The sequence below is a fragment of the Cyprinodon tularosa genome, unplaced genomic scaffold (assembly GCF_016077235.1).
Source record: "Cyprinodon tularosa strain WSP-4 unplaced genomic scaffold, ASM1607723v1 ctg425, whole genome shotgun sequence".
In the NCBI taxonomy this organism is placed as follows: Eukaryota; Metazoa; Chordata; class Actinopteri; order Cyprinodontiformes; family Cyprinodontidae; genus Cyprinodon; species Cyprinodon tularosa.
In genome coordinates, this window is record NW_024039147.1 from 151172 (window position 1) to 166478 (window position 15307).

The window sequence follows — 15307 nt, forward strand, 5'->3', positions numbered from 1 at the left end:
GAATAAAAAGAAGAACTAAGACCCAAAACCTCTCAGGAAATAAATAAAAAGAAGAATACAACAAAACATGTATTATCTAGATCAATCAAAAATCTTAAGACTATTTCAACCCCCACTCTGTTGGCTACATTTCTTCCCTTTTGAAAAAAGTGTGCCTTTTCAAGTAAAAGATGCAAGGATTCATTATCAGTGCCAGCAGCTGCAGAATGATTGACTTATTCAGCATACAAATGCAGCCTCTTTTCTTTTTAATGACTGAATGAAACCCCTGGAATAAAGCTGCACACATGAAAAGTGTCTCAGCCGCGCCTGCCAGCTAATCATTATGTGCGCTACACTTCATCCTGCAGAATAAAAAAAACAACAAAAAGAAAAACTTTAAATGTGCAGTGGATGTCAATTGTGTCTTCTATGTGAAAGTATTGGAAAATGTTGTACAGTAAAGAGGGGTTGAATGTTACTGATTGCCACTGCATAAGAGTGGCACATTTTAAAGAACATTTCTAGTAAAAAAAAAAAAAAAAAGATAAAGGCAAGAATAATTGCCACAATGTTTCTTGGATGTAGATATAAAACTACCCATCACAAGTTTTCAAATGATTGTCAGGTGCATGAAGGAGAAATAACTGAAAAATAAATAAAATGGGAAATAAAATCTAAATAGATGTTGGTAGAAGTTTCATTCAATACAAGCCATCTATCTTTGCAGTTTTAGTCAATTTAAACAGTCCTTTCCAGGAAAGAAAATGCTACTTTCTCCATTTAAAGTGGGGAAGTGAGGCAAAGCTTTATCATTTCTGATCAATGTTGAGATGAAGAGGCTCTTTCACACCAAATCTGCACACTTCCATCTATTCTTTACCATGTAAAGGCTGAAATGTGTTTCTCTGCTGCGAGAGGTCTCAGACTTTTTTCAACCTTCTTTATGAGGAGCCTAATTGGTAAAAGTGGCTTAATGCTATGTTCACACCTAAAGCAGCAAAAACGCACATGATGCTTCATTTTTGATGCTAGTATAAAAGTTTAGTTATGACGCTGGGTGGAAATGTGGGTCCAATGCTCGTTGGGCGGAGCTACTCTATCCTTTCTTTGTCTGCAACAATGGCAGCTATATATGCTGTGATCAGTGGGAATAAAGTAATTTTAATATGTTTTTAAGTGAGAAAGTCCACATGAAAACTTCATCTGTGCATCTGTGTATCCTGCATTCAAATATTATTTCGCTGTCGGAGCCGCTCAGACCCCCACATACTGGCGGTGCGCTGTCAGTAGGAATCCCATTCAACAGCAACCTATGGCTCGGTCGCCTCTTAGTGGTTTGCCGCCACGGCTGGAAGGCAATTTTCATGCACGTAATCCAAACTGCAAGCACCAGGATAATAAAAGACATTTTGCCGGCAGATTTGGGCATTTTAAGTTAATTTAGGCGTTAATAGCACTGAAAATTTTTATTATTTATTTTATTTAAAATAAAGGTTAAATAAAATAAATAATAAACTTTTTCAGAGGAGCGATCATAGTAATCTGCATCAGCAATGCTGTGTCTGTCTCCCTGACAGCTCCCAGATCAGCTTCTCTGATTGGTTGATGTGACGCGTCGAGCAGCAAAAGTTCAATCAGCAGCAGCTGCGTTTGCACTGCGTTGCGCGCTCAAACGCTCACGACTGCTTCGCTGCTCAGACGCGCTGCGCCTGTTGCTCAAAACGCGCTGCAGGACCTTTTGATGCGCGGCAACCATTGACTTTGCATGTAAACCAGCTCCTTCTGCTGCCTTTGCTGCTTTTCGTGTGAACATAGCATGACTCCATGCTGTAGCCCCTCTAGGACAACTTTATGAAAGCGGAGGAACCCACAAGGAGAGACATGGGGTCACAATGCAAAGCTCACGTTTCTCCTTCCAGATTGAAAAATGGCACCAGATAACTACAGTTTACTTTGGAAGGCTTAAAAAAGCATTTTATAGGAAGTTTAAACATACCAGATAATATCCTTTTTATCTGAGGGTAAAAGTTTGGATCAGTGAGTCAAAAAATCACAAACGTTTTTTGTTTTTTTTATGTTCCTGTATCTGTATTTTGTATTTTCGTCTCTATTTATTTATTTATTTTTTGTATCATTTGTAAAGTGACCTTGAGTGTCAAGAAAGGCGCTGTTAAATAAAATGTATTATTATTATTATTATTATTAAAAACAAACTTGTGCTTAAACAATGAATCATATTAATTGTGATTAACATATTATTGAAATAATCATCAACTAATTTATTAATTGATTAATCATTAATTAATTGATTAATCAGAGTATAGACTCTAAAACGTGCCTTTAGCTCACAGAGCAACTCACTTTGAGCAGTAATTATATCAAAATTGTAAGCATAAAATAAAATTATAAACATTTTGCATTTAAGATATTATATTATATCAATATTATATTACAGATATTCTCTATCTAGAACTCCTCAAGTGGAAAAGTTTTAGTTATACCTGGTTTAATTTCGTAAAAAATCTTTAAGGAACCTTTGGCTATCCAAATATTAACGGAAAAATAAAAAATGAAAAGATTAATTCATTTGCAAAGTAAATGTTAGTAGCAGCCCTTAAACAAACTCGAATTAGGTCAACAATCTCAAAACATCAACTCAACTTTTGAAATGACTAAAGATGAAAAAACTTAACCCTCAGGAATTGTTTGAATTTAGACTGAAATCAAAATGATTGGGGCTATGATTAAAGACTAAGCTTTAAAAACAACTAACCAAATCAATTCAGAAACTCACCGTTTGCTTGGGTCCTTTCAGCTGCTCGCTTATTTAAGAGTCAGACTTGGCAAAGCTTTTATACTGGATGTCATTCCTGAGCAATCTGCTCATTTTTATCCAGATATTTTTCATCCAATGTAATTTAAATAGATAAATACTAAATAAAACCTTTGGATAAACTCATTGCCCTTAAGACGTATGTCAGCTGAATAATCAAATCAAATCAATTCACAACACGCTATCTTTCATAAAGATGGATTAGTCAAAAACTATAGATAGGGTTTTCATAAGAATAGTGTTCAGATTATAAAATGTGACTAGATAGATGTTTCTTCTGCTCTGATAGAATTTGTCACTGCTCTGTCATAGCACTCCTGAAGCAATGGATGCTTTTAGTTTTCCTTTTTGCTGCCAGCCTCATGTCACAAACCCCTCAATTTCACCCCAATCAGTTATATTGTTTATATCCAAGGGAAAAGAAGGCTCTGTCACAAACCATATTTTTCCACAAAAGGAAGAAATAAAACTGCCTAGTTTCAGACATAGTATGCTAAGTAAATGTGGCATAGGAAATGTCAGTATGGATTGTTTAGAAGGATGAGCTTTTCTGTCAGACTGAGATTTGGATAATCTGTTACTTTTTTTTGTTATTTCACTTTTTTTGCCTTCTTTATGTCTCGAGGTATAAAACCTCAAGAAATATATATATAAAAAACAAAGCGAGGACAATAAAATAATAAAATAATATTCATGTTCCCTAATCAATCACCCACATGCATGCAGACACATATACACTCCCACAGATTTTCAAATGGCTATGCCCACAAAGGAAATGCTTTTCTGACTTTACCTTTGGAATAAGTGAACAATATCAATATATAAAAACACTGAACTAAAGGTTAGTTAACTCAACAATAAGGAAAGAAATAAATCATAAAGTTGAAGCTATTTTAAAGGTATAGAGTACGATCTTGTATTTCAGAGTGGATCATTTAACTAAGTGGATCTCCTTATTATCAATCATATTGGTGATGTTTACGTAAGGCCGTCCAACATGCTCGTCCCCAGTTAGCTATCTTTTTCCGCATATGTGCACTTTCAGGCACATGTGTGATGAGCTACATTTTCAGAGAGTCATTGAAGCTCACCTTTGTCACTGTGGTTTTTTGAAACTGTCCGAGGAACATAAGAGAAAAAGTGTCTACGGAGTGTATGAGATGAAAAGAAAGGACTCACAAGAGGCAGATATATCCTGGAATGCTTTGCCCTGAAAGCTCTCGTCACAAAGCATTATGGGATTTGCCGTCACAACGGCCCGCTATCGCCATAGGCTGCCGCTACCCTACAGCGACGACGAATAACAAAGATGGCACAGGCACCGCGCAGTTGAGGAGGAGTTACAAGACCAACTGCTTTTTGCAATGATCACCGCAAGAAGCAGTGATCATCTGTCTAAATGGTCAGTTAACTGAGTTAGCTATAAAGTCCACTATTTAGTTCCCGCTCTATATAGCGATTAAGGGATTTAGGGTGAATGTTTGGACACAGTAAGCTTGTATGAGCTATGAGAATGGCAACTTTTAAACACAGCCTGCACAAGGAGAAAGCATGCACTTTTTAAAGTGGAGAGGGAGGGTCTTTTAAAAAATTGTAGGATATCCTCCACAATACCTTTATTCTGTGATCGGGTTAAAAATAGGATGGACTACTGTGTAAAAAATAAACAAGAAAACTATGAAAAAAACTGTTAATATAGGGGGAAAAACAGAAAATAAAAGAAAAATATAAAATTTCAAACCTTAGGAAAAAATATGAACAGCAAAAAGGAATGTAATAAACAACTAACGAAATAAAATATGAGTTCTAATAAATGGAAATCAAAAACACGACAAAAGATACGTATACTCCTACAAATGTAAAAACTCCAAACTGCCTACAGATTGCCAAAAAGTGTTTCCACAGTATTGAGCCATAATAATTAAAGTTTATTCTGCACAGGTTTTTCTGTTAGTTGGGAATCATTAAATTAGACGTTTTCCATAATATTACTGCACATATAACCTAAACTGAATATTCAGGCATTTTGTTGAAAAAAAGTATAAAGTGTCTTATTCGGTATACTTGAAAGAGAAATATTAATGCCTTTCTTAAGAAACTACCCCTAGATTTAAGCATCCATGGCCACTACCTAAAAACAAATTAGATTAAGATTTTCTCATTAGCCTTCTGGCTTTACCTGCTGTCAAGTATAAAATATTAGTGCTTCAGAAACAGAACAGAGCTTTATTTTATGAAAGGTCATTGGTTTTCAATTAGTTCTAATTTCAGAAATCTGAATTTGTTTTACATTGAAGCTGATCACATCGAGCTCAAGTTTTCTTTGACTGCTTTTAATTTAACAGCAGACTGACCACCTGCCACACAACTCTAAACTGTGTCTCATAGTGTGGATGTGACTTGTTTCAGAATAGCACTTAAAGGTTTAGGTGAGGATGTTGTTTTTACAGGTGAATCATCTAAATAATTGGTCCTCCTAGTTGTCAATCATTCTGGTGATATGAGTATGTCTTTTCCTGCGCATGCGCACTTTCAGGCATATATGGGTTAAGCTACAGTCATTGAGGCTCGCCTTTCTCACTTTTTTTTTTTGAAAATGGCCGAGGGTCATAAGAGAAAAACTGTCTACTAAGTGTATGAGATGAAAAGAAAGACCTCACAAGAGGCAGATACATCTGGGAATGCTTCGCGCAGAGCGCTCTCGTTGCAAAGCATTATGGGATTCTCTGTCCCAGCGACCCTCTGTTGCTACCTGACAGCGGCAACTAATAACAAAGATGGCTCAGGCACCGCGCAGTTGAGGAGGTGGGCACAGCAACTTTTAAAGAACGTGCATGAGGAGAAATGGACTTGTGCTGCTCTTGCATGCGTTTAATAGGTGTTCGCTCTCGAGAATGGGTACAGGGTTGTGCATTTTATTTAAAGTGGAGAGGGCGAGTCGAAAAATCCTCCACAATACCTTTAAAGGGGAAATGAAACGTTCTACCAAGCTAACTTAATTAAACATTGTGTCTTACTATTTTCAATAACTATATTAAAAATATAAACATAAAAGAAAAAAACAAAGCTTTGTTTTATAATTTTTTGGTAAGGGGCGCGGCCATGTTGCCGTACCTTCGAACGGTGATGTCACAGGGTTGATTAATGCTAGCTCTAGCAATTGATTACATTGGATATACTGGTGATAGATCACGTTTAAAAAACATTTAAAATATTTGGTATATATTTGGTAAGAGGAAGCTGAAATAACACTTAAGAATCTAAATCACTTTGCTAATGCCTTTGAGCCCTTTCCCCGTCTGATTTGAGCCGTAGGAAGGAGAGAAGAGGTGGTTTTAGAGCCGGGGTTCTGACCATCCCTTCTACCTCACAGAACAACCGTTCTGGAAACTATGTAAAGTAAAAGACTTAAGTTTGGCAAGCAAGCAGTCCAACGGACAGCCGGCTACAACCTGAAGCTGCTCCGAGTGTTTTTAATTTCACCGCCTATAAGCTGGGCTCTACTGAACGGCAAACACTTCCTGACACCAGGTAAGTGATGACAATCAAGTCATAAGAGTCTTATTAGTAAACTGTGACAGTTAAATTTGCACACCTGAATATGATCTCATGACAAAGATGATCAAATCCATGTCACACAGTGTCATGCAATAAGACTGCAAAAACCCCACAGTGCAGGAAGTGCAAAAAACTCTCACATTGCAGAATTGCTTTACTAAACATAAAAAAAAGCCTAAAAGAGTTCAAAGGAATAATTTGCACCAAACATTATTCAAAATAAAGGAAATCTTCATTGAACACTGTCCGTACACAGCTGGCAAATGATTAAAATTTTAGGCACAATCTTTGTGAGTCTAAGATAAATATTAATCAGGTGTTTGAAACACAGAAGAAGAAATAATGAAGAAACTGCTGGATGAGGATCCAGTGGGCTTTCAAAATAGTAAATGAGTGGGATAACTATAAAATGGTTTCCCAAAGTTTGTGTAGAGATATGTATACAGATATTATAGTAAAAAATGGATGTAATGGAACTAATCTTGTGGGAAAAGAGCATTATATTCTCTGAGGATACAAAAGGTAGAGGTGGGAAGGAACAAGGTTAAAAAAGGGAAAACATTTCCTGTATGGTGTCAAATTCAAAAAAATTACAATTTAACTATTTCTTGAATTTAGATAAACTCTAAGTGAGTGTTGATGGTTTCCATTCTGATTTTAAGATGAAAAACACCATGAAGACACGTGTTATTACCTCTTGTTGTGTATATGACTCTAACTCTGCTCTCTTGGCCTCAGGCTCCCCAGCGATTGGGCCGCGAAGCGTCTGCAGGAAGAGCGCTGCTTTCCTCTTCCTCTCCGCCTGCAGCTGTTTCTCCTTGGACTCCTTGGATGCCTGGGCCAGCTTCTCCCTAGCTGCAGCTGCGAGACGATCCTCCAGTTTCTGCTTGGCTGAAGGCAATGAGATGAACAGGAGAAATGTTTAGACTGTGGTCATTCCCCCATTTTGTGTCGACCACAGATATATTCTAAAATTGGGTGAAAGATACATTTGGTTATTTAAAAAGTATACATTTGTCAAGAAAGAGAAAGAAAGCGGGGAGGAAAAATATTTAGACAAAGCAAACAAGAAAGAGGAAAGAAAGGCAGCAAAAGCACCTTTAGTAAAACCTACAAGCCAAGTAATTTCAGGCAATTTTCTAAGTTTACAACAGCTAAAGATTGACACACTTCCTACAAAAACTGCAACACTCAATTGTATCTTGGGTGATACATCATTTTCTGCAGTTCAGGATTTATACAGAAGGTATTTTAAGTTAGGGAAGCGTTGGCGTAAGAGACATGATATGTTGGGCAGAATGTAAGGAAAAATATCTACTTTTTTGTAGATGGGAGAAAGAGAAAAACAGAAAGTAGCAAGCTTGAATTAGAGAGTAAAACAAAAACAAAAAAATAAGGAGCTGAAAGCAGATGAAAATGAAGAACGCTTGATGTAGAATAATAATATATGAAGTAAAAGCTAACCGTAATGTAGCTTTTTTAGGTTATGCAACCACTGGGGATACAGGAATCTCTTAAGAGCTAAAAATAAGCCAGCTGCTGAGCAAATCACACGCGAACAACAGCCAAGACAAGCAAAACCCATCTGCACCACAGACAATGACAACACAATGCTGGCCCACATTTGTCTCACTACTGTATTTTCAGAATTTTTACCACATACATGCATAATAATATATGGACTGTTGAAAAATGAGAGAAGAATTCAGTATCTAAAGCCCCTTCCACACACACACGTCCCAGTAATATACTGCGACCACATTCACAGGTCTAACAAGATTTTGCACCCTTTTCACATGCATATTATTCCCAGTAAATTATCAGGTCAACTCTTAACAATCCCATATTAGTGCAATGGATGCAGTAATATAGGGAACATAGCTTTAACTGATCAAGTCGACCCCTAAGAGTCCATGTTTCTAGTTTTTTTTATTTAGCATGGTGGCTAATTGGTAGACAAGCGAGGAGCATCAAAGGCTGAGCTGTCTGACAATCTTGTTGCTTAGTGCCAAGCGGCTTGGAAACTGCTGTAGCTTGGTGGCCCATATGCGACCTGGATCTGATATTTTCATGGCAGTCTGAACAACACAGATACAATTTTTTCCAATGCGACCCAGGCCACTTGGCTATGTGGTCCTGAATCAGATCCGAATCTGATCTTTTCAAATGTGACCTGTGTCTGAACAGCAAGGTCGGATTCATCCGACCTGAACATCATTAATACGCGACAAAGGTCACCATTATGCGTCTTGCTACGCAGAAGCGGCAAGAAAAACAACAACCATGGCAGATGATGATGCGGATAGCAGTATTAACGTTCAACCATATTGAAAAGAATGTGTTTTTATGGTTGGAAAAGACTGCTAGATGCGCGCCGGCGCTACCTTCCATGTTTACTTCCGGAAAAAAAGAGCACGCTGGCCTGTGACGTCATTGCGGGACACTTGCATTGTATGACTGCAGTTCACACAAGAGATCACTTACAAGTCGCATATATTTGGAAATATGAACGGCAACTTAAAAAAATCGGATTTCGCAAAAAAATCGGAATTGAGCATTAAGGCCTGCAGTGTGAACGTAGCCCAAAGCATAGAGCTATAACACGACTCATAAAAAATAAATAAAAAATACATAAGCACACACCACAAAGCTATCAGTTTTACCAAGGGACCATAAACGGTTTTTGAAAAACGAATCCAATGGAAACAGACCTCCATGAGATGTGGATGAAATTCGTGGATAATGAGGTGTTTTCTTGTTTTATGATTGCATTTTTTTGCCTTTGGGAAAGAACAGAGGCTGCATTAAAGCATTTAGAAAATCTTTTGGGTCCCAGAAAAACTGCAATGGTTGCTGCCGTTTCCTCTGTATTTGTCATGTGATCTGTTCCATCACCTGTGCTCAGATAACCCCAGACAGCAATTGGTGTAGAAAAGATGTGTAGAGAACAGTTGTAGCACTTCTTTTTAAATATTAGAGGTGCAACTTGCTTAGAACTTTTAAATGCAGGGTCAGTTTTAATCTCAACACAAATAGTTATCAGAGCTTCAGTCTAAGTTTTTAGGTTACTTAACCATCAGATTGGGTAAAAGTTAGAATAATTCAAGTCTGTTTATTAAACCTGTTTAAAAAAAGACTTAAAAAAAAAAAGTTTAATGAGTTCATTAGCCTTAAGTAGGAAAGCTCAAAATCTGGTCTGATGTGGACTGGATAGGGGATTTGTCTAAGTTTTAAAGGTTTTAAATCCTTCTAATTTATTTAGTCAAAATCAAGAACCTGGCCCTAATACATATACAATATTTTTTAATCAAAGCACTGTATTTATAAAGAAGGAGAGCAAAACTCTCTGCATGTTTTGTCCGCATGATTTACTATAAATGCATGAAACTGTCAATGAACCCTAGAGTTAGCATTAGCCTAGCACCATAGTTTACTACTGTGCATTAAATATAATCAACAAGAATAACACGTGAGTTTACTAAATAGCTGCATTGATCAAGTTCAATGTTTTAGGAAGGAAAAAAAATATTTGAAACAAACTAAAAAAAAAGTGTTTGGGTAAAATAGAAATATTACTTCAGATTTTAATCTGTCAGGTACGTGTGTATGTATTTATTTTATATTAAACAAATAGCATTCTGCAAGATGGGAACATCAACTTAAGGAAACATAAAAGGTAGCAAAAAATAATCTCTCCACATTAGGCCCCTTGAAGTCACTGTAACATCTATTTTGATGATACTTCGAGTAGATCCAAAATTGTCAGCTGTTAACTACTTAAAATAACCCCAAAATGCCGACTTAATTAAAATTCTATGAGGCTGTATTCCTGCTTCAACTCAGAAATCAATACATGATAATATTTGTTAACAAAATCGAAACAGCAAGATCTACTGGGAAATGCTTGCCGTTCTAGTTTGTTTATCACAAACCGCATTTAATGCGGGTGGCCTTTTTTCAAGCCATCACCACAGATAAGTGTCTGTTGTCTGCTACTGATCTCTATTCTATCTGATCAAGTTAGGCCCACTGACTGACAGCCACTTTGCTGCACAGCTAAAGCAATTCAGTCAGCTTTTTATTAGGCTGCTCTAGTCTCTTTCTCTGGCCGCCTGACAGCTTCAAAAAAAGCCATTAGATTCTTAAACGATTCCAGTGAACCTAAAGGAACCTGACAACCTCATTGATGCTGAAACGTAGCACATTTGTCTTTGACTGTCCATCTGTCTTTTAAGGTTCACTTTAACATCTGTCTTTCCAGTCAAATAGAGATTATGATGGTTTAAGTCTAATCTTAAACTACAATAATATGCTAAATATTCGTGTCTTTAGAGACACAAGGGCATTTGGGGAAAGTACTTACAAGATTTTAATCAGAAAAATCAGATATACATGGAGACAAAAATGTAGTTTCATTTCAATTTACAGCACCAAAAAAAGGACGACATGAATTCAAGTCACAGGAAATTGGTGAAGTTTATGTCTTTGTTGATAGCTTGCCTTTTCATTCTTTGTACATTTGTATAATACCTGAGGTGATGAGTTTAAGAACAGCCGACTATGCATCTCTTCTGGTTTTATTAGATGCAGTGATCAAAACTGGCCAACTAATAAAAACCTGGAATGTTTATATATATTTAGTATATTAAATTAAGGATGCAACAGTCCTCAGGTGACTTAGGATGGTAAATAAATCAACTACAAGCAAATGAAGTGTCGTATCCATGCAGAATCAAGGGGAAAATTTGGAAACTAGGAAAAATGTGCACAAGTGACATAGATAACTACAGACAACTGACATGCAGATCCAGGACATGAGTCATATTCTTTCTATGTTGGAAGTAATGATGAAATATAGTAAAGCATGGTATAATAGTTTCAGCTTGCTTTTCAGGTACCTTGTTTTGCTTCCAGCTCTTCTAAAGTAAGAGCAGGTTTCTTTTCTTCAGGTGCAATGGCAGGAGAAGGTTCTTTTTCCACCGTTACAGCTCCAACCATCAAAGCATCCAGCCCCTGCTCTTCCAACAACTTCCAGAAAAAAAATACATTAATCAATTCAAAATGTGTTTAAATTGTAATTTAGAGGATTAGTTTCATTTAATATTAAAATACACTTAATTTGAATTATGGATGGGATATAAAAGTAAATAAAAATCAGACCTTGTCCTCGTCTGAATCATCGTCCAGCCGTACTCTGTTCTTCTCGAAGGGAAGCATGTCAGTGTCCTTTGGTTTTATCGCAAAAGAGATGGGGGCAAAAGAGGCTGTGCGGGCAAAAAAAAACAAAGGTTAAACAGTGATTTTGAAAGACCCAAAAGGGTGCAGATTTCAGGATCCAAGCCTATGATTCAGTGAAGCAGATCTAAGAGAAGTAAAGTAAAAGATCAGGTGAAGGATAAAAGATCCCGAGAGCACTCAAAATGAGAGAATGAGAAAAAGGAACTCTGGCCTTTATTAGACAAACATAAATAGCCAATCATAGAGAGAAAAAGAAAAATCAGGCCGTTGAATCAGAAGGATGAGATGTATTTCTATTTCATTACCAAGTAAGTTTTCTCTAGCAAAGATGAAAGAAGACTGTGCGCCTTGTTCCCTGAGGCAATATCCTTAATATAGGACCCAGATCCTTATTGTAGAGAGCTGGATAGTTTACTTCTTTGTGTTTTTTTTCTGCCTTGATATTAGTTTCCTCTCGCCTGCTTCATGATCAGTCGCATCCCAATAATCAGTCTACATGGATACCTCATTTCCATACAGCGCCTGTGCATGTTTATGGCTCCTGCCAACACAGAACTAAGCAGGCTGCTCTTGCATAGACATTTGTTTCCCAAACGTCATCAAATAAAATTGTCAATGTAAAAAACCACATTCATAGGTGCTTGTGCATAAATGTCAGCTTATAGACATTAAAGTAAATAAGCACGGTTATATACAGAGGCTATAGGGCCTTGCATCTAGTTTTGCAAAAGCACACTATTAAAACAATAAAAGCTTTATCGAAGTGTATAACGTATACAGTGCATGGCAGACATATTCACAGCTGTTTTCCATTTTGCTTCATTACAGCCACAAATCTCTATCGGTTTTATTGGGACTTTCTGAGAGTCCAACTCAAAGTAGATCATAAGAAAATTATAGTTTTTTTTTTTTACATTTCTTAACAATAAAAATCTAAGCAATGCGTTTGTATTCAGCCTTCTGTAGACATTCAGCAGAAGAGAGGATCCCAATGTTTAGATCATATTTTCCAAATTAAAATGCAATGTAAAAGCACTGTTGTTTCACATTATAGAGCTAAAGTTGGAGAACAAAACCTGTGGGAATTTTATGTTAGGGAAATGCCAAACTCAACAATCCAAATATATTCAGTAAAAAGTTATTTGCCGTCTTTAGTATATTGTTGCCTGTATGAGTTTCTGTTGATCATTTTATTAGTATTATTTGTCGTTTAATCAGATAGTCAAAGATGACATTATGCTGATTGTAAACTTGTGTGTGTAAACTTCTTAAGACTGAAGAGCTGTTTTTTTGGGTTTTTTTTTAACCAAGTTTATCCCCTTGCCAAACCCACAATTCTCATTGGTTCCTGATTTAAAACTACTGGAGATGAATGAGGCACTGGACAGATATTTGAAACTTAATCTCCGGGATCTTGAAACTAATTGAGAAGCATTATAAACTCATGTAGTTAGCAGAACTAAAGTATTATCTTAGTTTGTCTATTCTCTTTGTGTTTGCCACTATTCTGATGGATGCATAACACATACGGACACCAAGCTTATGAATACACTAGGGCTGCAACTAACGATTATTTTAAAAATCGATGAATCGGACGATTATTTTTTCGATTAATCGATGAATCGGACAAAAAATATTTTTTATATTAACCTCTTTTTTCCAAAACAAACATTTTAGACAGAACAAACTAGCACACAAGTACAGGTTGCTCATTAACTGTACTGGTGCAATATGAAAAATAAATGTTTGTGTTAAAACTACGCAAACTTACATGAGAAATGTAGCAGTACATCCACAAAATATAGGGTACTTTGTTTCATAAAGCGCAAAAAAAGACATTTTTGTTTTTAAAAGCACCTAAGGGGTTCAAACAATAGCCCCCCCATTTCAACAAATGAGTTTTTTTTAGACTAGAAGAGTTCTGCCTTTTAAGACAGGAAAGTATAGCAGTTAAAGTTGCTACTTGAGAAAATACTGAACCATAGAGATAAAAATAGCCCTGTGATTTAAATTATAAATTGTATTTGGAATAAAAATGAGAGAACTAGGGGTGCTAAAAAACACATCCTCCAAAGACAGATATTTACATGGGAATGTGGCATATAATTAATTGACATATTACTGATCTTGCTGGATTTTATTCTGCTTTACTTCCATAAATTGCAGGATCTTCTTTACTTTATCTTGGCCAGAAGATTTAAACTTTAAAAGCCTTGCCCTCATAATTTGCAAGTTAATTTATTTATAAATAAAATGTAAACGCTGCTTAAGCTAATTCAAATGAAATTAAAAGTAAAATAAGTAGCCAACCTTATCACTGTCTGTAACCTACTTACAAGGTAAGGAAAGCATCAAATGAGCTACCTAAGAAACTAACGTTACGTTTCCCCACTTTAAAACGAAACAAACATGGTCTCTCAGCCTGCTGATCAGCTCTCTTCACTGCCATTGAAGGCTCCAACGTGTTTCCTTTTCAGGTGCTGCATCATAACAGTGGTGGTTCCGCGCCTTGTTAATTTGTTTTTACAAAAGTTGCATGTTACGACTTTTTTCCCTTTACAAAGCGCAGGCTATTTTAATTATTGTGATCAATTTGCGCTGTCAATCCCGGCGCATGCGCGCTTCATTTGCAGTCTGGACGCTGAGGGTAAACATCCTCTGACTGCAGCGGCGAGAGGGACTCCTGCGGGAGCGGGGCTGGGATGGGGGAGGCGCCCCACGGCAATGACGACGGCGGCAGATGACGCATTAATCGCGCGACACAACTAATCGATGATGAAATTCGTTGCCAACGCTTTTAAAAGTCGATATTTATCGATTTTATCGATTCGTTGTTGCAGCCCTAGAATACACCAAATAGTTTTTACTTCCAGCACAACTTTGTTTTGAATTAAATATAGTGGTGGCTGTAACAGGCCAAAATGTACCCAAAAGACACTGCAGAACAATACATTTGTATGTTTTGTGACAGTAAATTACCTTTATTGAGCTGGGCATCGTTGGCCGAGCTGTCTGATTGGAGCCCATCTTCATTTGTAGACTCAAACTAGATGAATTGAAAGTGAAAGCAGAATTAAAATTACATCAGTTTAAATTGTTCAAATGCAGATTGGTGAAATGCAGCAGAGGCCAAAACACCTCCATCAAAACCTAATGCACTTTTTTTATGATGGATCCAACAAGTGGCAGATAGCTTTGGAAAAGAGGCTTTCAACAAAACCTGCATTCATTTCTCACGTGATGCATTGTTTGACGTGCACCAGTAGTATGAAGAAATGTTCAGTGGAAAAGGTTTTAAAACCCCTGAATCTGTAACAAAAAAATCTGCCAATCACCAACTGGTATAAAGTTAAGAATGACACCTGCAACGGTTTGGATGCATCAATGCTTCCCCTCTTATGCAGTATCACAAATGGATGGCAATGAAATATTAAAATGGGTAATTTCGTTTCATTGGTACCCTAAAATTACAGCCATTATATTTAATCATTATAATTATGTATATGCAGGGTTCCATTTAAATGTAGGGTTAAAAAGTCTGCCGGAAAAGAAAGAGGCAATGTGGAAAGCATAAAAGGAGAGTTCTGAGTGAATTCTCAGTGCTGCGATATTTCTGTAATAGAGTCTGGGCATCATTAACAAAAAGTTGAATGCTATTCTAATATCTGACAGTTTGAGGTAGAATTATTTATTCAT

At 36.7% G+C, this 15307-nt stretch overlaps 1 protein-coding gene across 3 annotated transcripts in view; it reads right to left on the minus strand.

Moving 5' to 3' along the window:
* The window catches only part of LOC119792615 (splicing factor SWAP), a 74719-nt gene that overhangs the window by 23757 nt on the left and 35655 nt on the right, over window positions 1-15307 (minus strand). For all 3 annotated transcript variants that reach the window (XM_038299337.1, XM_038299338.1, XM_038299336.1), the window contains exons 11-14: window positions 14591-14657; window positions 11534-11637; window positions 11272-11401; window positions 7068-7264 (exon numbers count right to left, since the gene is read on the minus strand). In XM_038299337.1, coding sequence (XP_038155265.1) covers window positions 7068-7264; window positions 11272-11401; window positions 11534-11637; window positions 14591-14657 — 498 coding nt within the window. The remainder of the gene's footprint in view (window positions 1-7067; window positions 7265-11271; window positions 11402-11533; window positions 11638-14590; window positions 14658-15307) is intronic.